The sequence below is a fragment of the Cydia pomonella genome, chromosome 10 (assembly GCF_033807575.1).
Source record: "Cydia pomonella isolate Wapato2018A chromosome 10, ilCydPomo1, whole genome shotgun sequence".
Classification (NCBI taxonomy): domain Eukaryota; kingdom Metazoa; phylum Arthropoda; class Insecta; order Lepidoptera; family Tortricidae; genus Cydia; species Cydia pomonella.
The window spans coordinates 7,643,927-7,671,739 of record NC_084712.1 but is presented as its reverse complement, the minus strand read 5'-3'; the positions used below and the strand labels follow the sequence as shown (position 1 = coordinate 7,671,739).

The 27,813-nt window shown below is 43.7% G+C and overlaps 1 protein-coding gene across 1 annotated transcript; it reads left to right on the top strand.

Annotated features, from left to right (window-relative positions):
• The first annotated feature begins 1,510 nt into the window (after nt 1-1,510).
• On the top strand, nt 1,511-27,408 carry LOC133521742 (uncharacterized). The gene is made up of 22 exons (XM_061856809.1): nt 1,511-1,951; nt 2,058-2,255; nt 4,028-4,163; nt 4,470-4,558; nt 7,603-7,677; nt 8,200-8,355; nt 9,104-9,313; nt 9,642-9,809; nt 10,280-10,410; nt 10,874-10,971; nt 11,309-11,459; nt 11,765-11,916; nt 13,135-13,302; nt 13,725-13,952; nt 16,047-16,227; nt 19,160-19,327; nt 19,750-19,917; nt 20,761-20,928; nt 21,964-22,124; nt 22,438-24,970; nt 25,980-26,064; nt 27,315-27,408. The coding sequence occupies exons 1-22, from the start codon at nt 1,892-1,894 to the stop codon at nt 27,390-27,392; spliced, it is 5,562 nt and encodes a 1,853-aa protein (XP_061712793.1). The 5' UTR covers nt 1,511-1,891; the 3' UTR covers nt 27,393-27,408.
• Nucleotides 27,409-27,813: the final 405 nt, after the last annotated feature.

Sequence of the window (27,813 nt, the reverse complement as noted above, 5' to 3'; positions counted from 1 at the left end):
GTAAGTAATTGTAGCTAACATAGTTTTAATTTTAAGTACCTGCATGTACTTGACTAAACTTTTATGGATTTCTGTGGTCCGAAATATTTTTTTTATAGGTACTCTAGGCACACCTACTTTGTCCGTAGACAAAGACAGCAAATTAACAAAATGTAGGCGCGAACAGTTGATTTCCCATAGAAAATTTGAATTTCGCGCCTTTTTCTACTCAAAAAGGGGGTTTCTTTGTGTATATCCTTGCCATTACATTGTTAAAACGCTTCACATAGGTACTCACACACCCTACTTAATTCAGTCGTCCGAACAAAAATGTTCATAGTTAGGTATTGCAGCCAGTCTAAGTCGGCAACGCGCATGTAACACCTCTGGAGTTGCAGGCGTCCATAGGCTACGGTGACTGCTTACCATCAGGCGGGCCGTATGATTGCTTGCCACCGTCGTGGTATAAAAAAAAATACTTTTTGGTCTCACTTTTCCTTTCTACCTGGGATTACATAATCTAATCCCCTCATCTCCGTTCTGCCACCGTGGGACTAGACGCGGACTTGCGTTTCAAATGACCAAACGGGATAGTCTGATGTATCTTTCACTAGGAGTAGCAGAGAAAGCGTTTGTCCTTGTTACAGTCTCATTTTTTAATCCCCACCGTAAATTTTTGTATGGTTTATGGTGGGCAACAAATAACCCGACCAAATTACGTCGGTTGTTTTTGGTATGTTATCAGGAATGTTAAAACGTGTTTTTAGTTTTGTCACAATGCGTATGTTCTGTCCCTCACGGGCGCACGCGTAAAGGTATAGGAACTTAGAATCTAATGTGCCATACGCGTAGCTGCTGGAGCGAGGCCGGAAGGCGAGCTGAAGATAGAAGGACCTCTGGGGTGCTTTAGGACAACAACAACATAATATTAGAGTCTATTCGGAAAGAGAAGAGTCGTGGAATGTATTGGGCCCCATACATTCCACGACTCTTCTCTTTCCGAACAAACTCTAGGTCCATGTAATATAGCTGGTCAAACAGCTTTGTCAGTAGAAAAAGGCGCGAAAATCACATTTTCTAAGGGCATAAAACCCTTCGCGCCTACTTTTTTTTTTAATTTACTTCTTTTTCTACTGACGTAAATGGCTTGACAGACTATAACAATAAGCCCTTGATTTTGATTTTATTAAAAGAAGAAATAAAATTGTGAACGCGTTTTTACAATCTTATTCTAGAACGCATATTATCTGGTTATCCTAATGTTGTTGACACTGTACATTATCTTTGATAAACGCGCCATCTATTCTATACCTAGACTAACTAACAACAATTGTATGAAGATAATACTTGAAATAAGTCAGTATTGGTATGATTATTAATGTTTATTATCTGAATTACATACCAAATTAAATTCATAGGTACTGGCGTCAGCGGTATAAAACTCAATTAACAAGTAAATATGACTGAAACTTCTCAAAAAGAAATCCACTACCACTATGATTTTTTCTATTGTTAGTTTTGTCAGGGTGGCAGCATTGTCACTGTGTAACTTTCGTCGTGGGTGGTTGTGTGATGAATTCGTGAAACGTACTATCACAAATGTGTATTTGAACAAAAGTTACTTACATGATTTGCTGAAAGCATTTTCATGGTAATTTCGGAAATATCCACTGCCGATATCACTAGTAATAAGTGAATTTTAATGTGTTTACGTACAAAACAGTCTACAGCGTTATTTGAAGAAAATGTTATTGTGTGCTAAGTTTCATAATGGCGGCCCGTCGCGTCCCCCGCGCCTCCATTTCGTTGACAGTCAAATTATGACAATGCCAATACGGAAAGTTTAGAAATGTTGTGTTTTTGTAAATATTTTAGTGAAAGTTACTAGTTTTATAGTTTATAAGGACTCAACATGAATACGGAGCATCACAATATCAACACGGGTGGCGGCCAGCCCCCAGGAAATTCAGAGGTTCGCAGTTTTTTAGTGCTTGGTCATAGTAGTTTTTTTCGTGTTAGAATGTTAATTTAGTTGATTCTTGGGTTCCAAATACAATCTCGTTCAATGTGCTCAACAGCAGCAGCAGCAGACGGTGAATTTGACCCCTACGACGTCCGCTACCGACCTGCGAGTGAACTCTGCCGCAGTAAACGTCGCTTTGTCTAGCGTCGCGAAGTACTGGGTGTTTACAAATCTCTTCCCGGGACCGATACCGCAAGTGTCGGTGTACGGTTTGCCCACGGGTACGAGGATAGAAAATGGGAAACCAGTGCAGGTACTAAACATTGCATTATTTACACTTTCATATGCAATTATCATTTAAAGTGAACTTTATAATTTGGCTATAAATTTATTACTGAATAATTAGAAGGTTTTACTTGCACTACATAATGTTTGGTATGTTATGGCCGTTGTATGCAGCACACTTTTATACCATTATAGAGTTAGTAAATAATTTAACAACATGGGAGCTAGTTAATTGCAATAATTAAAGGTAACATACCCTTATTGCATACACTTTCATTTTGTTTGTTATGTAAGGTCTTCATGATAGCAGAATAAAAACAAATGATAATAATATGGAATTAATGGTACATAAAAATCATAGTTGACTTACCACAATTTTACTGTTGTGGATAGTTTGTCAAGTCTATTTTTAAATTGTTGCACACTTATAGAGTTCTCAACTTCGGAGTGTAATTTGTTCCAAGCCAAGCTATTCAGTTTGCAATCAAGTTTTTGCCGATATTTGTTTTATGATTAGTGCGCATGTTTGTGTTATGAATGAACAGGTAGCTCAGTCCCATATAGTATGTAATAACCGCTAATGATTTTGAACATCTCTATCAAGTTGCAGGTTCACGCCTCTTTTGCAGTGTTGTCAGGCCCAGGTTGATCAATCTTTCCTCATATAGTAGTCACTTTAATTGTGCGTGAATTTTGGTAAATCTACACTGTACTCATTCATCATATCAATATTTGAAAACCATATTCGAGAGTAGCGCTTATGTAGGTCTTGTATATCTTTAGCATTGTTTCAGGGGTGAGAATACAAAATGCTCTTCTAATGATGTTTTGATAGAATTAGCCTTTTTTGCCATTTGTGAAATATGGGGTTCCCACTTGAGATCATTAGACATAATAACTCCCAAATCTTGTTGGGTCATGGTTCCTGCTAACTACTTTGGGTTTTTCTTCTGCATGATTTGTTGTGCTAGTCCAGGCACCAGTCCCTTATTCGGTTCAGGTCTGACTGTAGTTTGGTTTATAGGGTTTACAAACAGCTTGGAGTTATCTGCAAAGAAGCTGAAGTTGGATTTGATGGTGGTTTGTATGTCAGTAACAAATATTCTGATCGTTGAGATGATCGATCCTTATGGGATGCTGCTCCAGACATCAAATTCATCAGAAACACTGTCAGCGGTTCACACACTGAGTTTTCGGCCTCTAAGAAATTATTCTATCCATTGTAGAAACTTTCCTCTAACCCAAATATTTACTCTGTCTGTTGTAAAATGTTTTATCAATTGAATGTATTTTTTGGTCCACTGATTTTCTGGTACAGTCCATATCCTGAAAGTGATTATTCTGAACATGAGGTTTTATTCAATTCACATCCTCTAGCATAATAGAGGTGTTTTCCTTTTATTTCAAACCTAGTCAGTTTATATGTATGATCTAAATATTTCGTGTTGACTTTATGCAAGCCAATTTGTCTTGCATCCTAAAAGTCCTGCTTCTTCTTCTTCTGCTGGTCTGCTTTGGCAACTTAATCTCAAGAATCGCCACAGGTACAAGTATTGTTATACAGATTGCTATTAGATCTTTCAATCCAGAAAGGGAAACTAGGCCTTATTGAGATTAGTTATCAAGTAATATTTCTGAAACTTATTTGTACAAGCTAGAGTTTGAATCTGCTAGCTTTGATTTGAAAATTGCATGCCTTACTCCTAAGCTGGGGACAAAAGACGAGACAATGAAAATAATTTTGACCCACATGTTAAAAGCATGGTCAACTTGTTATTATACAATTTTAAAATATTTCAGGACCTTGGTCAAGCCCATGCAAGCATACTCAATGGAGATCCCAACATTATACTTGGCCATCCAGGACAGACCCAAGTTACTGTCTCCGCTGCACAACAGTTACCACAGATCATTGCCACTCAGACACAAACACATGGTAATTATTATCACTCCTATTTGTTGCAGTCTACAACTGGTACTCCACCAGGCTATACATAAAGAAAATAATGGTCATATAGACTGTTTTCACCATTTAATCTGATTGTAATTTTTATTTTTATAGGACACTACTTAAGTTGTACAACTGGCCAAGATTTCTTATCTTATTCCAATCTGCATTGATATAGTTTACACTTCATAATTCTGTGCCACTGTTGAAACCTTGTGGCTCATATGACACAAATGTAATAAGAAAAAGTTGAATAACAAAGATTATTTTAATTTTCTGCATGTTTATTTCTAGATGCCCTAGCCCATGCTCAGCAACAAGAGCTGTCCCAGCAGCAGGCCACTGGTCAGGTCACAACTAACTCGGGTCAAACCCACCAGCAGGTACCCAATAACCGGGTCGAGTTTGTACACCATAACATTGATATGGTAAATCACGTGGTAACACAATCCGTTTATTTGCGGGAATGCTCGTACATGGCTGTTGTGTAGTTTGGTTAAAGGAGCTTGTTGTATACGAGATAGGGGTGATGACTCGGATTAATCGTAAAATTTTAGGGGTTATTCCCACCAATTTATTCCTGACAAATTGAGTTAACCTTAGGGTGTAAATGCTAAAACTAGAATACGAATATTCGGCTAAATTATTTGGTTCATCTGGTATCCATATTTGTAAACCACTTGAAAGCGTTTCAATTACTTTAGCAGCTGTAGATGAATTCCTAGCCAAGTTTCTAGAAACAAAAGGGTCACAATAGCAAGGGACTTGCAAACAAATTTTCAACACTAAATAATCTAAACATCCTATGGATTCATTATAACTCATCATGTCCTTTAATGGCAACGGGAAAACGTAACCTGATGAAAGAGGTTACTCGAAATGTTCTAGAGGAGTTAACATTTTAATGTTACGACAAGTCAAATACAATGAAAAATATTTGCCAAATATTCACAGGTAACTCCACGAAACTATAACGGTAGATTCAGTTACCAATTCTTTCGTGTATTCTTACATTAATTAAGAAAATTTCTAAGAACACACGAAATAATTGGTAACGGTAACTGACGTTACAGTCTCGTGGAATTACCCTTTAGCACTTTAACCGAATAATTCGGCCTAATATGTACACTGGAAAACTTGCTGAATATGGCGAATACCGGATAATTACCGAATATTCGGCCCATCTCTAGCTAAAATGTTATGGCACGTAATCGAAAGTTACATAATTCAGTATATAGTAAGTAGTGTTTAAATAACCTAATGTAATTTTGACTGTTGATTGATTTTGTGGTGTTGGAAGTTGTAGCGCTTGGGATCTAGAAGAACAAAATTAATGCATAATATTTCTATCAGCAAAATTACTATTTTTAACTTAAACTAATAGTTTGAAGCATTAAAATTTATTACAGTATATATCTTTTATGGCCATGCCAATGAATGTAATTTTTTTAAGCATAAATTAATTGATGTCATCATCCCTATTGCATGTTGGAATGAAAGAATGTCAGCATTGTCTGTTTCGTTGGCTAGGGAAATCTCAGTGTAGATTAATTTTATCAAGTCACTGTCATAGGGATGAAAATGTCCGAAAAACATGTTTTTGTTCTTTTCCGTTTTTTTTTCAAGTATTTTTGAGAAACATTATGAAAAAATATGAAATCATAACATTTCGAAGGAATAGTATTTATGAGCATGAAATATTTCTTTTGAGGACTATTTCCACGTTTTCGGAAACATAACCCAAAAAGGTTGAAAGTACCCGTCGCGGCGGCCATATCGCCCATATCGATGTAATAAGCACTTTACAAATACAAATATTTATTAATAATACCCATATTACAAATCGATATAATTAACAATTATACAATATATAACTATAATTGATGATGATGACATAATCTACATAATATAAAATTAATTATTAATTCCAATCGTTTATCAGGCAATAAGGCAATGATTTTATGTGCATGGTAGTTCAAAAAATTAGGAGTACACTTCATAAACTTAAAACAAGAAGCCACTTGCGTAGCCTGACCTTAAATGCTGCGGTGGAAGCTGCATCTCTGATATACTTAGGTAGGTAGTCTGTTGTATACCAATGGGCCATTATGTAGACAGACCTTACAGCGTTGCGGTGGCTTGCGTTATGAGGTGGTTGTAGTATTTATCTTTACGAAGAGGTTGGCCCGCGTTTCTGCCCTGACGCTTAAATACATGAAGGTTCGTGTGAGTAAATAATGCCAATGCCACTTGATATATGAGCACGCTAGGCAATGTTAGGATTCGTAGATTCCTGAAAAAGCTCTTACATGAAGTGTCGTTAGATATTCCTACTACAGCTCTTACCACCCGCTTTTGCATACGGAACACACGTTGTGAGGCGGCGGCGCGGACCCACAGCTCGGCGCCATAAGTCAGTAGGCTGTGGACGGTCGCGAAATAACGTGACCTAACTACACTGCGCGTTGCAGTCTGCTAGGCTGCCTAGCGCAAAACACGCTCGACCCAGCTCTATGTGGTCGTCCCAGGTCAGAGGTCTATTATAAAAAACCCCGCTGCTAAGTGGATCGTACCTGTTGCAGTACGATACCACCGGCACTAACCTTGAGTGGTGTCTGTATCTTTCCGTTGAGGGTGTGGGTCATATAACACGGTTTTCCCTGTTCAGCACTTAATGACTGAGTTAGTCGGGATCCGAATGCACCGGAATAATTGAGTGAACCTTCTGACACTACCCAAGCACAAATGGGGGATCATTCTTCTCCAGAAGAAATGTATTTCTATTACCTCGTCATATCAGAACCCGGTCGACATAATACACATAAAGAATTTTAAGAATAAATTCTGGCAATTTGACAAATTGGGAGACTCCTCCTCTGAAGTTATAGAGTTGGTTAAAAAGTCAATCTAATGCACAAATTATTACTGGCATTAAAAATAACAAAAAACAAAAATAGTGAATTTGTTTGAACTTTTTTTTATTGGGCAAATTACCATTGAAATATGCATTATTTTTTCGAAAGAAATTTGATTTTTTTTTAAATTCCGGTTTTTTGCAATAAAACGCTAATCTGGCACTTGACTAGTAATAACTGATCAGAAAACTAATTAAAAAATATATATACCAAAGCATGACCATGACACTATTTTCAGTATAGTTACTTACGCATGTATTCAATTTTAAAGTTTGACCTTCCAATGTAATTTTAATTGTTAATTTCTGTACTATGTATACTTACAGTGACATACATGTTCACAAATATTTTATTTTTCTATTATTTAGTATCTTCTTAGTTTGTTTTCTATCGGTAGACACAACTGTTTAAATAATTATGCGAAATTCATTGGCACGCAACCCCAACAATCTAGCGAATCAGCGATAACATTCTTGGCCGCGCGCTTATGATAACATTAAAATGTATTTTAGGGGCATCACTCGCAGCAACACATAATGCAGCAGCAGCTAATGGCAGCAACGAGGCCAGAACACTCCAACCAGCAGGTATTATAATATTATGTACTTTATGAATACTGTGTGTCAGCTGTTAACTTGTCAGTGACACCTATACTCATCCATTTCACTAATGAAGCAGTAGAAAAATCCATTGGGGTGACAAGTGTAAAATAATGATAATATCTAGTGACATGGTTGGCTTAATTATATATATATCTTATAATATGCACATAAACGTTTTATATTCACGCTGCTTAATATCCACAAATGGCAGGTCAGCGAGGTAAGTCACTCACTATTTAAATGCTTTTTATAATTGTTGTGTTTTAAGGCTTAAATTGCACATTATAAATAATTATAATATTCACCTTACTGTAGCGTAATAAATAGCAAATAATAACTAGGAGTTTTAAGTATTGTACAAGTATATTAATTGTAGCATAAGTTTGGTTTGTATGTTGAAACAACTTAATTTGGTCATCAAAGTCTTTTTCAACAATTACTCTATGATTTATATAAATAGTAGTTTCATGTATTAGGACCTAAAACATAAAACCTGTATTTTATTAGATCCAGCTAACAGTGAGCGAAGACGGCATCGTCACCGTAGTAGACCCGGGCGGAGGCAAGCTCGTGGACAAGGAGGAGCTGCATGAGGCTATCAAGATGCCGTCAGACCAGCACACACTCACTGTGCACCAGCTCCAGCAGATTGTGGGGCAACAGGTAGGCAACTAGCAACTAACAGTGAGTGAAGACATCGTTACCGTGCTAGACCCGGGCGGAGGCAAGCTAGTAGATAAGGAGGAGTTGCGTGAAGCTATCAAGATGCCGTCGGGCCACACGCTCACTGCACCAGCTGTAGCAGATTGTGGGGCAACAGGTAGGCAACTAGCAACTAACAGTGAGTGAAGACATCGTTACCGTGCTAGACCCGGGCGGAGGCAAGCTAGTAGATAAGGAGGAGTTGCGTGAAGCTATCAAGATGCCGTCGGGCCACACGCTCACTGCACCAGCTGTAGCAGATTGTGGGGCAACAGGTAGGCAACTAGCAACTAACAGTGAGTGAAGACATCGTTACCGTGCTAGACCCGGGCGGAGGCAAGCTAGTAGATAAGGAGGAGTTGCGTGAAGCTATCAAGATGCCGTCGGGCCACACGCTCACTGTGCACCAGCTGTAGCAGATTGTGGGGCAACAGGTAGGCTATTATAGGCCTACAATTTATCTGTCTACAGTGATTTTCTGCTTTTCACACAAATCATCTTCATACAGCCAAGACCAGACCATGACCATAATAACTTCTTAGCAATCGCCACCGTTTATCTCCCTGTGGAATTGTGGATCCATCGATCTACATATCATAGTTTAAAGATATTAATCAGTTCCTACAATTAGGTAAAATACATCCTTTTAAAAAGTTTGGAAAAAGTTGTATTAAAAGTCACAGTGGACTTGACCTAAACGAATTTCCAGGTGTTAGAGAACGTAGTCCGCATCGAGCAAGCTACCGGCGAGCCAGCCAACATTCTCGTCACGCAGAACCCCGACGGCACCACGTCCATAGAAGCCAGTGCCGCGGACCCCCTGTCCATAGTCAAAGATGAAAAGTGCGGCTCCAAGATAGAGACTGCCCACTTCGCGCTGCCAGCTGAGATAAAGGACCTTAAGAGCATTGATTTAAAGGTGAGTTTTGTAAGAACCCTAAAAGAACAAATGAGGTAGTTAAGCATGAGATAAGCCACTATTAAAAACAGTTTCCTATAAAGTCTGTCGGCAATACATCCAATAGTCTGCAGCGCAGCTGACCAACGCCCGGCCGGAAGCAGGCGGGCTGTTGATCGCTCGTTGCGTTCACTCAGCCCAATTCCAGCGGACCAACAATGATATATAATGCCCATACCAGAATTCGAACCTAGGACCATCGGCTACACCGGCAGGGTAGTGACCGACTAGGTTAGACGGTTGTGAAAACAACTCTTCCTTTAAATTAAACTTATTTTCCTTGATACAGAGTGTGGGCGCGATGGGTATGGAAGGAGCCGTCGTGAAGATATCGGCGGGCGCGGCGGACCACGACATGCACGCCATGTACAAGGTCAACGTCGAGGACCTCTCCCAGCTGCTCGCTTACCACGAGGTCTTCGGCAAACTTAACGCTGACGGACAGCCCCAAGCCAAAGTAAGGAAATTAAATTTGCCTTTTTTAATAAAAAGTGAAAGGTCATTCACACTACGAGAAATCAAAGTTAGGCTATTGTGGCACACGGATTATTGCAGACCCAAACAAATCAATGCATTTATGTATTTAATCAATTAATTGTGAAAACGCCTAAGCCTTCTAAGAACTCTAATGCCACATCACCAGTTTCACCATCCCTACTTAGTGATTTTTTTTTTCATATACATTTCACTAGATGAAAAAAGTATTTATGGAATATGGCGTATGGTAGAGTAATATATTTTAATATATTAGGCGTATCGAAATCTATTCTTGATTATACAAGTATTCGTACGAACAGCTGTACCTCACGTATTTCATCACGTTCTTATAAGCAAATTTAGATCGTATATGGAGCTGACTTGTCTACTTACAATAAACTTGTCTATATTTTCTTTTAGGAAAGTTCATTTTACTTGGTGTTCTTGTAGGTAATTAGTGAAGTGGAAGTAGAAGCGGGAACTAGCGCCGCCATGTCCGCCGAGGAGAACTCGCCTGGACATCATGCCTGTGATATTTGTGGGAAGATATTCCAGTTCCGATATCAACTCATTGTTCACAGGTAAGCGACTAGAAATGTTCCATCTGTACAGTTAGACGTAGCACCGGCACAAGCTAAGGCAACTCACGCATTTCTTTCGTCTAAAACCAAATGCTCTCGCTCACCCTCATAAAGAAGTCTTGCTGCTTGAGTCGCGCGAACGTGTTATCGCGTCGGCAAAAAGGTTACGCCTAAGTCCCATAGTCGCCATATCACACACGCAATTTCATACAAAAAGTATGTAAAACAAAACCACTGGGACTTAAAGGTTTTTCACATCGTCTATAGCTGGGACTCGAGGGGGAGAGACTTTAGCTATTTACATGGTACGAATTTCTTGCGTCCATAAACGACAAAGACAAACTACCATGTATTTTTTTTTGTCACTGATGTTTCCTTAGACAGAAATGGTTGAGCCTTCTGATATCCCCAAGTTTGATCATCTGGACATAGGACATTACTTAATTTAATTTGGTTTTTACAGACGATATCATGGCGAAAGAAAACCATTCACTTGTCAAGTATGTGGATCGGCTTTTGCTAATCCCGTGGAGCTGTCAAGGCACGGGAAATGCCATCTTGGTTAGTATTTTTAATAACCTTATTCTATAAGGTATTTCTATTATTGCTGACTCCCTTAATAGTCTTTAAGCTTCAAGATCTGTGCTACAGGGGAGCCGCCTCTTAAAGTAGCCTTTACTTAACATTCGAAATACCGCTTCATTCTTCGAATTTGAACATGAAGTAGGTTCAGAATTATTTAAGCAGGTACCTATTCGTAATTTTATTAATTACATCGGTTTCTATTCGAGCAGATCCATTTTACGACTTCCATGTTTTTAGCTTTCTGATTAATGAATGAAGGCCCTGGTCGTACTCGCCGTGAAAGCAACGCCTTACTGGTTTTATTTGAACGTAGACGTCGTTACAGCAGGTGACTCGGCGGAGCGGACCGCCAAGCGGCTGACGCAGGACAAGCCGTACGCGTGCACCACGTGCCACAAGACCTTCGCGCGCAAGGAGCACCTCGACAACCACGTGCGCAGCCACACGGGGGAGACGCCCTACAGGTTTGTCCTTGATTATGCTTTACGCCATACAGTTTCAGCTAGTGATATATCATAGAAAAAAATATATATTATAAGACATTAATTACACGAATTTACTAAGCTCTTCATTAAGAATAATTAAATAAGACTTAAAGTAAGTTAAAGTAGTCGGGCAAGTGTATTTTTACGTTACATAGTACGAAATAAATAGTTTTCATACATACAAAACTAAAATGTAAAACTATAATATAACAACATTAAAGACTCGGGGCGTCGTATAAAAACTCTATATTCTTCTCTCTGCAGTATTTTATTGTATCCAACAGATGTCAATTCTGCGCAAAGACTTTCACCCGGAAAGAGCATATGGTGAACCACGTTCGCAAACACACGGGGGAGACTCCTCACCGGTGCGACATCTGCAAGAAGAGCTTCACGAGGAAGGAGCACTTTATGAACCACGTCATGTGGCATACGGGTAACATTTACTAAGATTTGCTTGTAACAAATCAAGTCGGAACGTAACTTCGGTAACGTAACGTCGGTGATAGAAATTAAAATGCAAACCATCGCAATACGGTGATTTTTCGCTACAATGTCATGTCGTACTTCGACACCCATGATAGCACCTCACTCGCTTTCTTTCTTTCATTTGCTATCGCACGAAACAGCTATCACCGTATGTTTATATTTGAATGATATTAGTTTGCATGTCTTGAACCTGTGTGTTAATTTCTAAGTGTTTTACAGAGTTAAACTTCGGCTTTGTTCTTACAAGAGAATCTTACTCATAGCTTTGTTTGGTAAAAATTGCAACAACAATGCAAGCTGCCTTTGAATTGTATGGTTGATGATGGTTAAAAAAATTGTCAATAATAATATGATTTCAAATCAACCAAATCAAATAACTTGCATATTTTAATTTTTGGTTTTGTATTCTGCATGCATGAATTAGTTAATTTTACTAAGTAACGCTTTTTAAAGTGGTAGAACAGTTCTATTTTTTTATAATTCTGGTAAACCTACCTATTGTTGGCACCTCTCAAATTGTGGTCACATTTAGTGACAGGATATTGGTAGTGACCAATATCCTGCAAAAACTAGATGCCTAAAGTTCCTCGGGTGCCAATTTGTGGGTGGTTTATTCAAGTAATGACACTGTCCAAAACTACCAAGCCTGCACCGATCGGGCCACGGTGGTGCAGAAATTTGAATATTGAATGATTCAACTATTGACACAATTTGTTCAATGTGAGTTATTGAAGATCTAACACATTATTGTAAGCAAGATTAACATTATGGTCTACCCAATTTTATAGTTCTCTTCGTCATACGAAAACAAACATCTTTTTAATTTTTTTCTATATTTTTCCGGGAGACAAATAAGGTGCGTTTCGTTGCAACTAAATATATTGTCAATGCATCTAAACCGACGGCGAGTAAACGACTTTGTATCAAAGTGCCAAAAAAAATCGGAATGAACTCTAGGCATTTCGATATCAGTATGTTTCAAAAACTAGCCATTTGAAATTTTTAGACTTTTGATACAGTCGTTTCGTGTTTATGATATAAAACTAATGGAGTTTAATAGATATCTAGTTGCGACAAAACTCACGCTTTACGAAGAGAAAAATAAACAGGGAGTGACATAGTTGCATCATTGAATAACATTTTATTTTCTGCCCCACCCCCATAGGTGAAACTCCACACCATTGTCAAATATGCGGCAAGAAGTATACTAGGAAGGAGCACTTAGCAAACCATATGAGATCACATACGAACGATACCCCGTTCCGCTGCGAACTCTGTGGGAAGTCTTTCACAAGAAAGGAACACTTCACCAATCACATACTGTGGCATACCGGTCAGTATTGGTTTCCATTTAACATCCACATCCTATCATTCTGAGCTAAACTCGGCAGCCACCGGGCAGGCTTGGTTTTTCTTTTAAAAAACTGCTCTTTTATGCTACTACATATTAACTAAGCAAATTTAGTATTAGATTTTAGGATCGTTCACTACACTCGGAGTTATAAAATAATTCTTCTGTTCACTCTGACCTTATACAGAGAACAGACAGACATCTTTTAGTAGCCTTTGTTTTATCCTTTTGTGTAAAATACTGTGTCTTTTTCTTTAAGAAATAAATAAATCTAATCTAATCTTAATCATAAAAATCGGAGTAGTTTCAGTAAAATCAGTTGCCAAGAACCCTGTACTTTCTGGACGTTTTTAGCGACTGCTAGTTTACCCAACAAGAAAATGCAATATGAGTACAATTTCCAGGCGAAACCCCCCACCGCTGCGACTTTTGCTCGAAAACATTCACCCGCAAGGAGCATTTACTGAACCACGTCCGGCAGCACACGGGCGAGTCTCCGCACCGCTGCAACTACTGCTCCAAGTCCTTCACGCGGCGGGAGCATCTGGTCAACCACGTGCGCCAACACACCGGAGAAACGCCCTTCCAGTGCGGATACTGTCCCAAGGCCTTCACGAGGAAGGATCACCTAGGTGAGCCTGATATTGAGACTTTTAATCTATACATTAAGTAAACATGTGACAACTACTACTATAAATCCTTCACAAGGCGGAAGCATTTGGTCATCGACGTGCACGTGCTGGCCACCGGAGAAACGCATTTCGAATATTTCCATTGTAGGTAGTGTTCCGAGCTTCCGAGGCCTTCTCTTGGAAGGATCACCTGAGTGAGACTGATGTTTAGGCCAGTGACCTTAAGTTAACATGTGACAAAGTAAGTTTGTGGAGACTCTGAGGCCTTGTCATGGAAAGATCATTCACAAATCATCAGACTGATATTTTATCTGTGAATACTAAATATGCAGTTATTTTTAATAGTGTAATACTTGCAGACAACTATCAAAGAGCATATAATCACTACGTTTTAAGAGACGGGACTTCCATACTAGCGAGTGGAATCCCTTTGTTTCGCAAATCATTACCAAAATGTACGACAAAGAACTGTCAAAGAACCATACTACCAACATAAGCAATTTAAATAGTGTAGTACGCTACACGCTTGCGTTTCTTATCGATATCGATAAAATGGGGAGGGTTGAAATATAGACTCTTGTCTACAAATTTTGTACTCGAAATCAAGTTAGGATCGAGTCCACATTTAAGTTGTATGTTATATAGTGGATAGTTCTATGAGTGGACTAACACGTGGTCGAGCTTAATGTGGACTCGATTTTTATTTAGAACACCTTGTTGTTCTTCACCACTAGGAAGGATCAAAGTAGCACTTTTTTTCCCTACTAGGAGGGATCACTTTTTTCCTCTTTTTGCATACTTCTTAGGTTAAATTATTTTATTTAATTACCATTAATTAAATTTATTTATTTATTTGTACCATAATAATTTCCTCATAGGTGATGTGTAAATTTATCACGTGGTAGCAAAAATATTTCCACCTTAGGGTGGTATTCCACCTATCCAATTTCTTGGTCCAATGTCATTGCGTTTCACTCTGTCATTAATCAAAATGTGAGACGCAATACACATTGGACAAAGAAATTGCATAGGTGGAATACCACCCATAGGCGTTAACAATTGAATCCCTCACTACGCTAGGATTCTATATTAGAATACCTCGTTACACTCAGATTGTAATTATAAAATCCTTCACTATTTTTTTTCTTAATTTTTTTTTATTAAAAGCACTATTTTCAAAATGATCTGCAGATACATGTTTCAATAAATGTAACTTTTCTATGGGAAGATGTATCAGGTCTTCGTTCCCAACAAATTTAACCCACTGCCTGCATCTGAAAACATACAGCCTTGGTTATGTACAGTTTATATTCCAAGTGTTTGCTAATGAGATGATCAACTGATTATTTAGCGCTAATATGCATCTATAAATCAAATCAAATATGTTAAATAATAACCATTAATGCATAGATGATAGATAATTTTCCACTGAAAATCTTCGACGAATTAATTTTGTGTCATATTGCATGCAAGTTCTCAGGAAATTTCACATATTTTATTTTATTACTTACACTGATATACAAATAAACATACAATTATCGATAGTTTTAGTACATCCCTAGTTCACAACTAAAAATAATATAAAATATCAAATTTTCGGTGTGTTTAAAGCCTGCTGCACCAAAATAAGGTCAAAAGTATCTAAAGCAATACGTATCGGTCTTTATCCAGGGGAAATTTCGCCATAAAATCCCTTTTTTCGTGATTTTCTCGAGTGGCTCGCTTGCCACATATTTCACACTTAGTAAACCGGTGGCATTGTAACAAACTCGTTCTTTACTCTGATCACGGTTCACTATTTTCGATATTTTCACTAAATAATAAAGATATTGCACGAAATACCCGAATAAAACATTGAAGCCTTATTAACAAACAAAACAATTAGTCTATTTTTATTTTATTTTATTGGAGGGTGGTAGTAATTTCGCAAAACTTAGGATATTGATTCAAACACGGAGTGCTAAGTGTAGGAAGCACTTCAAGTTATCAACTCAAAAGCAATAGCATATGGGAATACAATCCAGAAAGTGCTAACATTACATTAACTGTTAGATGACGGGATAGTTAATTTAAATACTCGTTTTGTATTTGCAGTAAACCACGTGCGACAGCACACCGGCGAGTCCCCTCACAAGTGCTCATTCTGCACCAAGTCGTTCACGCGCAAGGAGCACCTCACCAACCACGTGCGCCAGCACACGGGCGAGTCGCCGCACCGCTGCACCTACTGCGCCAAGTCCTTCACCAGGAAGGAGCATCTCAACAACCACGTCAGGTGAGAACAAACATTGCTTGTGCGTCAGCTGCACCAAGTCGTTCACGCGCAAGGAGCACCTCACCAACCACGTGCGCCAGCACACGGGCAAGTCGCTGCACCGACTGCGCCAAGTCCTTCACCAGGAAGGAGCATCTCAACAACCACGTCAGGTGAGAACAAACATTGCTTGTGCGTCAGCTGCACCAAGTCGTTCACGCGCAAGGAGCACCTCACCAACCACGTGCGCCAGCACACGGGCAAGTCGCTGCACCGACTGCGCCAAGTTCTTCACCAGGAAGGAGCATCTCAACAACCACGTCAGGTGAGAACAAACATTGCTTGTGCGTCAGCTGCACCAAGTCGTTCACGCGCAAGGAGCACCTCACCAACCACGTGCGCCAGCACACGGGCAAGTAGCTGCACCTACTGCGCCAAGTCGTTCACCAGGAAGGAGCATCTCAACAATCACTTCAGGTGAGAACAAACAATGCTTGTGCGTCATCTGCACCAAATCGTTCACGCGCAAGGAGCACCTCACCAACCACGTGCGCCAGCACACGGGCGAGTCGCCGCACCGCTGCACCTACTGCGCCAAGTCCTTCACCAGGAAGGAGCATCTCAACAATCACGTCAGGTGAGAACAAACAATGCTTGTGCGTCAGCTGCACCAAATTGTTCACGCGCAAGGAGCACCTGACCAACCACGTGCGCCAGCACACGGGCAAGTGGCCGCACCGCTGCACCTACTGCGCCAAGTCCTTCACCAGGAAGGAGCATCTCAACAACCACTTCAGGTGAGAACAAACAATGCTTGTGCGTCAGCTGCACCAAATCGTTCACGCGCAAGGAGCACCTCACCAACCACGTGCGCCAGCACACGGGCAAGTCGCCGCACCGCTGCACCGACTGCGCCAAGTCCTTCACCAGGAAGGAGCATCTCAACAACCACGTCATTTGAGAACAAACATTGCTTGTGCGTCAGCTGCACCAAGTCGTTCACGCGCAAGGAGCACCTCACCAACCACGTGCGCCAGCACACGGGCAAGTGGCCGCACCGCTGCACCTACTGCGCCAAGTCCTTCACCAGGAAGGAGCATCTCAACAACCACTTCAGGTGAGAACAAACAATGCTTGTGCGTCAGCTGCACCAAATCGTTCACGCGCAAGGAGCACCTCACCAACCACGTGCGCCAGCACACGGGCGAGTCGTCGCACCGCTGCACCTACTGCGCCAAGTCCTTCACCAGGAAGGAGCATCTCAACAATCACGTCAGGTGAGAACAAACAATGCTTGTGCGTCAGCTGCACCAAATCGTTCACGCGCAAGGAGCACCTCACCAACCACGTGCGCCAGCACACGGGCGAGTCGTCGCACCGCTGCACCTACTGCGCCAAGTCCTTCACCAGGAAGGAGCATCTCAACAACCACGTCAGGTGAGAACAAACATTGCTTGTGCGTCAGCTGCACCAAGTCGTTCGCTAGGAAGGAGCGTGTAAACAACCATGTCAGGTGACCACTAAATTGCATGTTGGGAAAGGGATTGCTAAAATCACCGGCAGTCGACCACAGAGCTCGGAATAAAGTTTAGGCCTGATTTCCTTCTACCTTGGTGCCATAAAACACTGTGTTTATTCCTTCGCTCAGCCGACGTCATCAGCGTAGGAGGAACTCCGACAGTACAAAGTTAAAAACTGTTTTTGGACTGTGAAGATTGTCACGGCAAATAGATCCAGAAGTGGTAAGGCTTTTGCTATCGATGCCTTGGATATGATCAAGGAAAACTGTTTCCCCATTCCGCCTAATAGAGATACTACGAACTTACGCCGCTTGGCGGTTGAATTATTATTAGATATTTTGTTTTTAGAGATTTTTCCATTTCAAATGCTTATTTGAGTGGGCTAAGTTTAATAACACAGTTTTTTTAAATACCACGTCGGTGGCGAACAAGCTTACGGCTCGCCTAATGGTAACCAGTCACCATAGCCTAAGCATGCCTACAATTACGTTGATGACCCTTTAAAAACCTAACAAATAAATAAGGGCTTGTGTTTGTACAAATCACGCGAGTTTCGATAGGGTGGAGGGGGGGGGCACGAAAAAATCACGACATATCACGTTGGGGGAGGGGGGTATATGGAGACCTCATCCGAATTTACAGTGAACAAAACTAAGAAAAAATATCTATCACATGAGTATATACTTTTTCTCGGTTTTGTAAATCATACATCGTCACTTCCGGTCTACAAAATAGCAAGTCTATATTACGCAATTTGGGAGCGTATACACGTGGGGTTATGTGGGAGACAGGGTAGCCAAAAAGCTCACCAAATATCACCAAGGGGGAGGGAGGGTCAAAAAGTAGCCGAAAAATACCTCGCGTGATTTGTGCACAAGCCCTAAGAAATAGTAAAAAAAACGTAATAAATTATCTTGTGTATTTAGTATCTTAGGATTAATTTTTATTTTTGAAAGTTTTTGTAAAATTCGTCAGTCATGAATAAGAGTAACATACCATCGACAGGGCTCCTGACTCCTGACTATCTTTGTTTATTTTATCCTGCCGCATGAGCCAATGTAATAAACAATGCTGTGCTACCGACTACTGTGCAGAATTTACATTAATTTTCATAGAATCATAGTTACTAATATAATAGCATGTATTGAAATGCATGAACTTTTCACGGTTTCCAACCCCAAGGTAAGCTAATCTCTGTACCACATACGCATTCAAATCAGGCGTCATTTGTGCCGTTTCCCCCGCTAGTAGCACAGCATTGTACATTCCGATTTGAGCTCGGTCCCCTCCCCTCTAGTCGGGCTATTCCCATTTGGTCCCGCTCCCCGTTTATCGGTAATCTATTACCGGTGAACGTAAAGAGAAGACAAATGAGAATAACCCTTCTAGTTTATTTTTGCTTGTGTTTGAATCGGAATGTACTGCTGTTGCAGACAGCACACGGGGGAAACTCCGCACAAGTGCACGTTCTGCCCGAAGGCGTACTCGCGCAAGGAGCACCTCAACAACCACATCCGCCAGCACACCGGCGACGCGCCGCACTCCTGCACCTACTGCAACAAGAGCTTCTCCAGGAAGGAGCATCTTGTCAATCATGTCCGGTGCGTAACTCTAATATAACGGCCATCGTTTTTTATAGCAGCACCAGTCGGTTGCATTCGCGCTTGACGAGTAGATTTTACACCCTGATTTGCCAGGGAGAACACTCAACTTTCCAAGCTCAAAAGGCAATTCAAAACATTTGCCGCGCGACCAAACGAAAAGAGGACCAAACAAAAAATTAAAAACAGCAAAAATTTGCAAACATAGCGCACCAATGGCAAGGCGGTCATGGTGAAGTTGATCACTTCAAACTTCAAACTTCAAAATTTTATTTGCTAACCTAACGTAGATTTGGCTATTTTTTTGTACGATTTTCGTGGAAACAAGTTTAATAACTAAAAAAAACTGTCGAAAAACTTTTAATTTGTGAAAGGAAATCTTCCTAAAAACTTACGAGACTAAGTAAAGTATATATTTTCAGGCAACATACGGGCGAGACTCCGTTCAAGTGCACGTACTGCTCGAAGTCGTTCTCCCGCAAGGAGCACCTCACGAACCACGTGCACCTCCACACCGGCGAGACGCCGCACAAGTGCCCCTTCTGCACCAAGACCTTCAGCCGCAAGGAGCATCTCACCAACCATGTCAGGTTAGTACTATCACAGTCTTTAACTCTCAGGATTTAAAAATTGTTAGCCAAAAACGACTTAGAAGTTTTATTCTAATTTTGAATGTCTGCCAATCCGATCGTTCCGTGGGACTCGAAAGTTAATGTATAAGGGCCTCGGTTCTCTTCCACCTGTAACCACTGTCGATCTTTGTGAACATAAGCAGTCTCTAAGTCAGTAGCGAGCGAGACCCTTTCGAGCAGTCTTACCATTTACTATAGTTTGTATCGTTTACTGAGACCAAAAATGGTGTGCGCGTTACCTTTAGTTAGTTAGTGCTTCTGGGCATTTTCCGCAAATCGACAACCATTGTGCCTATTTTGCGCGAAACGAGGTAGCGCTACTCTAACCGACCCAGCTCCTCCACGAAGCCTAGCAAAGTTTTCAGGTTGCTAACTGCCTCTCTTAGTCTGCACGGAGTCCCTAGGTATTTGTTCCTGTATACTTCTACCTGTTTGCAGTCTAGGAGAATATGTTTTGTTGTTTCTTCTTCTTCCATGCACGCTCTGCACATGGGGCTGTCTGTTTTACCCATATTGTGTAGGTGTTTGTTAAGTGTGTTATGTCCTGTAATTAATCCTACTATTTTACGTAGTTGGTGTCTAGGTGTTACCTTTATTAAAATGCTTAAGCAGAATAAGGCGAGTAAGGCGACGCCCAATAATGAGATCAGATTAGATCCAGTCAATTTAAACACCAAAGTCCTCGCTATTTCACGCCACCGAGCAAATTGTTACAAAGTCGCGGCCTTCAGTTATGAGGAATATAATGAGCGGAAGAGAATTTTCGCATTATGCAAAATGTAAAGTCCAAATTATCCGCAGGATACACACGGGCGAGTCCCCTCACCGCTGCGAGTTCTGCCACAAGACGTTCACGCGCAAGGAGCACCTCACCAACCACCTCAAGCAGCACACGGGCGACACGCCGCACTCCTGCAAGGTGTGCTCCAAGGCCTTCACTCGCAAGGAACATCTGGTGGCTCATATGAGGTAACATAACTCATCGACTCCCAGCACTTTGAAATGTCCAAACCTCTAATGGATTTTTGACTTTTTATACATTTTTAATGAAATCGCGTGTGCGATATGGAATCCGTGGAACTTAAAGCCAACTTGTATACCTATACGTATCGTGTCCACGAAGAGGTTAATACATATGTAATTGATAGGTGGTTTTTATACATTTGAATTTGTGCCTTGACTAAATTACAATAAAGTCGATATTTAGAACGCGCCACTAGTATGGTTCTTACAATGATTATTAAGATAACCAAATTCTCCAGTCTACACCATCTTAGTCAAGTGATTGATCTATAGCAATGTTTCTTTATTGATTGTATCAGGCATTATTGGTGAATGGTGTGGTCATAATTCGGACCCACAATCACGTGAGCAGAATGCTGGACTGCTAAAAAAGTGCATGAGCAAAAACTCCACGTGACGGAAATGAAAATGTTTAGGTGGGCAGTCGGTGTCACGCTACTCGATAAGGTTTGCAATTAGTATGTACGCGGCTCGTTCAAGGTAGCCTGTTACCGAAAAACTCAAAGAGTAGAATGAGATTGTATCGTCACGTTATGGGAAGGGACGAAAACTACGCAGTGAGGAAGGCTATAAACATCCCAAGCAACCCCAGGTGGTCTGGTGGTCCAATGTCAAAAAAGAGATGAGGACACAAAACCTGACAACACAGGCAACCCAGGAGAGATTATCTTGGCCCCGACGTACGAGGAGGGCCGACCCCAGCTGAACTGGGAAATGGGCTGGACAAAGAAGATGCGGTTAAAATTCCGATTATAAAAGATAGGTAGGGGTAGGGAGAAGCTTACCTACGCATTGTAAGTTTGATACTTTGAATATGGGTAGGTATGCCTAGTGACTTTGGGACACAATATGAGAAAATTTGAGCCCACATAAGTCCACATTTTTCCCACACTGAGTGCCATAACCGCGTTTAAATTCTTTATTACTGTCTTTCCTTATAGCCGTTATCGCAGTAGTTCACAGTTCGTATTTTATTTGTAGATCACACAGCTGTGGCGAGCGGCCGTTCAGCTGCGGCGAGTGCGGCAAGTCGTTCCCTCTGAAGGGCAACCTGCTGTTCCACGAGCGCTCCCACAACAAGAACGGCAACGGCGCCAGGCCCTTCCGGTGCGACGTCTGCTCCAAGGACTTCATGTGCAAAGGTACTGTCAATATGCGTAAGGTCTGCACCTGCAGTAGTGATTCCATTTGTGTATAAAAGTGAGTATAGTCCATCATAACTTGTTGCACCACCTTGTAAGCACCTACAGTTTACGCTAGACTCATTCAGTGAATCGTCGGTTTATGCATACGCCGGCGATTTGAACATGTTCATAAAAGATGTGGACATATTTCGGGGGTTTACTCAGTTTTCGCCATGGTCGCTGGCATCGCATTGGTATTGAAATATGTATACGAAATGAGTGTAGATTCCTCCAACGAAAATGGCTGACACGTTTGTTTTTTGTTATGCAGGTCATCTGTCATCGCACCGGCGCACGCACACGGGAGCGGCGGCGGGCGAGGCGGCGGACGGCGCGGCCGAGCCCGCTGCGGACTGCGGCGACTGCGGCGTCAAGTGCGAGAAGGACGCGCCCGAGCCCGAGCGCGAGCACGAGCCCAGGTACCTATACCTGCTCTGTACACACCGCACGAGGCGGCGGACGGCGCGGCCGAGCCCGCTGCGGACTGCGGCGACTGCGGCGTCAAGTGCGAGAAGGACGCGCCCGAGCCCGAGCGCGAGCACGAGCCCAGGTACCTATACCTGCTCTGTACACACCGCACGAGGCGGCGGACGGCGCGGCCGAGCCCGCTGCGGACTGCGGCGACTGCGGCGTCAAGTGCGAGAAGGACGCGCCCGAGCCCGAGCGCGAGCACGAGCCCAGGTACCTATACCTGCTCTGTACACACCGCACGAGGCGGCGGACGGCGCGGCCGAGCCCGCTGCGGACTGCGGCGACTGCGGCGTCAAGTGCGAGAAGGACGCGCCCGAGCCCGAGCGCGAGCACGAGCCCAGGTACCTATACCTGCTCTGTACACACCGCACGAGGCGGCGGACGGCGCGGCCGAGCCCGCTGCGGACTGCGGCGTCAAGTGCGAGAAGGACGCGCCCGAGCCCGAGCGCGAGCACGAGCCCAGGTACCTATACCTGCTCTGTACACACCGCACGAGGCGGCGGACGGCGCGGCCGAGCCCGCTGCGGACTGCGGCGACTGCGGCGTCAAGTGCGAGAAGGACGCGCCCGAGCCCGAGCGCGAGCACGAGCCCAGGTACCTATACCTGCTCTGTACACACCGCACGAGGCGGCGGACGGCGCGGCCGAGCCCGCTGCGGACTGCGGCGTCAAGTGCGAGAAGGACGCGCCCGAGCCCGAGCGCGAGCACGAGCCCAGGTACCTATACCTGCTCTGTACACACCGCACGAGGCGGCGGACGGCGCGGCCGAGCCCGCTGCGGACTGCGGCGTCAAGTGCGAGAAGGACGCGCCCGAGCCCGAGCGCGAGCACGAGCCCAGGTACCTATACCTGCTCTGTACACACCGCACGAGGCGGCGGACGGCGCGGCCGAGCCCGCTGCGGACTGCGGCGACTGCGGCGTCAAGTGCGAGAAGGACGCGCCCGAGCCCGAGCGCGAGCACGAGCCCAGGTACCTATACCTGCTCTGTACACACCGCACGAGGCGGCGGACGGCGCGGCCGAGCCCGCTGCGGACTGCGGCGACTGCGGCGTCAAGTGCGAGAAGGACGCGCCCGAGCCCGAGCGCGAGCACGAGCCCAGGTACCTATACCTGCTCTGTACACACCGCACGAGGCGGCGGACGGCGCGGCCGAGCCCGCTGCGGACTGCGGCGACTGCGGCGTCAAGTGCGAGAAGGACGCGCCCGAGCCCGAGCGCGAGCACGAGCCCAGGTACCTATACCTGCTCTATACACACCGCACGAGGCGGCGGACGGCGCGGCCGAGCCCGCTGCGGACTGCGGCGACTGCGGCGTCAAGTGCGAGAAGGACGCGCCCGAGCCCGCGCGCGAGCACGAGCCCAGGTACCTATACCTGCTCTGTACACACCGCACGAGGCGGCGGACGGCGCGGCCGAGCCCGCTGCGGACTGCGGCGACTGCGGCGTCAAGTGCGAGAAGGACGCGCCCGAGCCCGAGCGCGAGCACGAGCCCAGGTACCTATACCTGCTCTGTACACACCGCACGAGGCGGCGGACGGCGCGGCCGAGCCCGCTGCGGACTGCGGCGACTGCGGCGTCAAGTGCGAGAAGGACGCGCCCGAGCCCGAGCGCGAGCACGAGCCCAGGTACCTATACCTGCTCTGTACACACCGCACGAGGCGGCGGACGGCGCGGCCGAGCCCGCTGCGGACTGCGGCGCCTGCGGCGTCAAGTGCGAGAAGGACGCGCCCGAGCCCGAGCGCGAGCACGAGCCCAGGTACCTATACCTGCTCTGTACACACCGCACGAGGCGGCGGACGGCGCGGCCGAGCCCGCTGCGGACTGCGGCGACTGCGGCGTCAAGTGCGAGAAGGACGCGCCCGAGCCCGAGCGCGAGCACGAGCCCAGGTACCTATACCTGCTCTGTACACACCGCACGAGGCGGCGGACGGCGCGGCCGAGCCCGCTGCGGACTGCGGCGACTGCGGCGTCAAGTGCGAGAAGGGCGCGGCCGAGCCCGCTGCGGACTGCGGCGACTGCGGCGTCAAGTGCGAGAAGGACGCGCCCGAGCCCGAGCGCGAGCACGAGCCCAGGTACCTATACCTGCTCTGTACACACCGCACGAGGCGGCGGACGGCGCGGCCGAGCCCGCTGCAGACTGCGGCGACTGCGGCGTCAAGTGCGAGAAGGACGCGCCCGAGCCCGAGCGCGAGCACGAGCCCAGGTACCTATACCTGCTCTGTACACACCGCACGAGGCGGCGGACGGCGCGGCCGAGCCCGCTGCGGACTGCGGCGACTGCGGCGTCAAGTGCGAGAAGGACGCGCCCGAGCCCGAGCGCGAGCACGAGCCCAGGTACCTATACCTGCTCTGTACACACGGCAGCAAAACAAGACGCAGTACAGCGCCATCTGTTTTGGATGTCAAACTAAAGGGCCCGGTATTCTTAGACCTCTCTATTACAATCAATTCTCTTTGCTCGTACCCATGATACACTAGCTGGCATTGCGTCGCGCCGCTGACAGGATAGCCGCAGTAGCGCTCCAAGGCCGCGCCGCGACGGCCTCTTGCGTTGCGTCCAGCTGCTGTAACTGTAATTGCGCGCTCACATATTCGTGAAGAACAAAATCTACCATTTAGATAGTCTCTCCGATTGTTCGTAAGTAGTTGCGCGTTGATTTTCTAGCAGATTAATTGTTGTTCAGGGAAAGTTGCAGTATATAATAAAATTGCGACCCGCCGCCCGACCGACATGTATAAGCTCTATTTGTATGGAACAAGAATTATAGATATCATAATTGGTTTGCGTAACTGTTTGATGTACCTGGTAACCAAAGACCTGGCGGCTTTCTCGCACCACGTATAGCGATACAACGAGGAAATGCCGTCAGACATATTTTACATTCAAGCTAGTTATTAATAATAGTATCTCTGTTTATATTTATTATGTAAGTTACGAAAATTAATAGGGAATATAACGTAAAACTGCGTAGGGGGCGCCACTACCACAATCCATCACAATCTGAGGGTCTACCGTGAAATAAGAAAATCGAAATTTTGTTATCTAACCTCTATCACTCTTGCATATTCGAGCGATGTAGAGGCAGATAACTTAATTTCGATTTTCGGGTTCCCCGGTAGGCCCTTTGTGAACAAACCGCCTTGATGCATCAATGTCATATTTTATTATTTGCGGAAACTTGTCAAAGAACACTTCAAGGCACAGAATGTATAAGTTACTCTATGGTTCAGGAAGTTTGCTAGTGCTGTACTCTGGCGGTAGAACATTGCAGTAATACTCCCTATTGAAATACGGCTGTCATGAATTTTAAATCAATTAAATACATTCTTGTTTCTTTTTTAGACCTGCGGCGAATACGAGTCCAGTAGAAAGCGCTGTAGCACAAAACCCTCAAGCTAACGCAACTGTGATGCAAATTACCAGCCAAGTAAGTTTTTATTAGTATATCGATTACACACACCACACACATCATATGTTATATATTTTATTTAATTAAAACTTCTGAGGACGCCTTATATTTATTTCATATATATAAGTGGAATCCATTTAAGCTTTTTCCTGCTTACAACGATGAAATCAGGTGTAGCTACCTACAACAATCTTGTTAATGATAATACACCGTGGGCCAATAAAACCCGACAGATTTCAAAGGTGTATTCTTGACCGCATTTAGAGACTAAAATGTCATACAATGTTTTCTGAAATCGGTCTTGTTTTAGAGAAAATTTGTTTCTTTTATAACTTAGTCAAAAACGCATTTTTAGCTGTGACGCTGCCACTATGTGACTTGGTTTAGACATACCTACTGACAGATATTAAAGTTTTAAAGTAAACTCGCAATTTTCTTCTGTAAATAAAAAAAAACTTATTCGTTGTAATGATTTTTTTTCATCAAGGTGTAAAAATAAATAACGTGTCGTGTGCAGAAAACGCAAAAGGATTTTTTTTTTCGGCAAAAAAAAATTTTTTTGGCGAATTTGGCCAAAACTCATAACATTTTTTGCTCCTTATGACCTCAGGAATGCATGGTTAAAATCTGTCGGGTTTGATTGGCACACGGTGTATATTGCACACGTAATAACCTGCTTACAACTTTATAAATCTACTTCCACTTATTTTTCTGACTAAATATAACTAAATTTATTCATAATGTATCGAAAGTGGCATTAGTATCTTTGGCTAATTAATTAATTATATGCTCCTGGCCGTTTTCGGCCACGGCGACTGCTTCAACTCCTTTTTTGGCGTTCATGTGCTCTCGTGTGGCTGACGTAGCCGATCTTGTTGGCAAAGACCCGTGCGCACAACGGGCACGAGAGGACACCATCAATATAATTATAGCTGATCACCGCTGGTGGTCGGGCTTTCAGCTCATCCCTCTTGTCATTAATTAATATTTTAACTTTGAATATGAATTGATACATATAACATTACAACATTACATACACAAAAATCACTATGTCAAAACTTAAAATCTAAAACCCAAACGCATGCACATAAAGGACAAAAAAAAGCAAACAAAGACACATTAATTAATATACTGCTCTACTTATAATATTTATGTTATATTGTACTTTTAACTTGAACTTCACTTGCACCAATATACAGTAATATGTAAGGTGTAAATGTATCAGATACACGCAACTCCCTTGTAATATTCGTCCGTTGTGATCGCAGCAAGTCCGGGCGGCGGGCGGCGTGGCGCTGGAGGCGGCGGGCGCCACGTTCGCGCACCCCGTCTCCGTCACCTACTAGCCGCGCCGCGCCAGGGTGACCGGCCGACCTTCCCGATACTATCGCAAACCTTAAGCCCCCTCCAGACTATGCGCGTGAATCGCGGCGCGAACATACCGCGACGTTGACGTAGCCTCCACACTCGCACAACTTCACGACGATTTGGTGCCGAAGCGTCAGCTGATCGCATTTAGTTTGCGGCAAGGCACTGATTCAAACTGGGAACTGTCAAATTGATTTTTGGTTGATCGAGTTCGCATCCCATAGAACCAAGTAGCCGCCATAGAAGGTTAAAGGTTAACAGATTAACCGACTCGTGAGCGAATCGCGGCGCGAAGCGATGGCGAGTGTGGAGTCTTGCAAGTTCGCGCTTCGCGTCTCCTTTGACGCGGGCCAAATACCGACAAAAACGGGGAATAAGGCGCGAAGGCGTGAACAATCT

What these genes read in the sequence shown, in the direction of transcription:
- LOC133521742 (XM_061856809.1), top strand. Translation starts at nt 1,892, where the DNA reads ATGAATACGGAGCATCACAATATCAACACGGGTGGCGGCCAGCCCCCA. An exon ending in CAGAACACTCCAACCAGCAG is followed by an intron (nt 7,678 to 8,199) that starts GTATTATAATAT and finishes GTATTTTATTAG; the next exon opens with ATCCAGCTAACAGTGAGCGA. An exon ending in CATCTCACCAACCATGTCAG is followed by an intron (nt 19,918 to 20,760) that starts GTTAGTACTATC and finishes AATTATCCGCAG; the next exon opens with GATACACACGGGCGAGTCCC.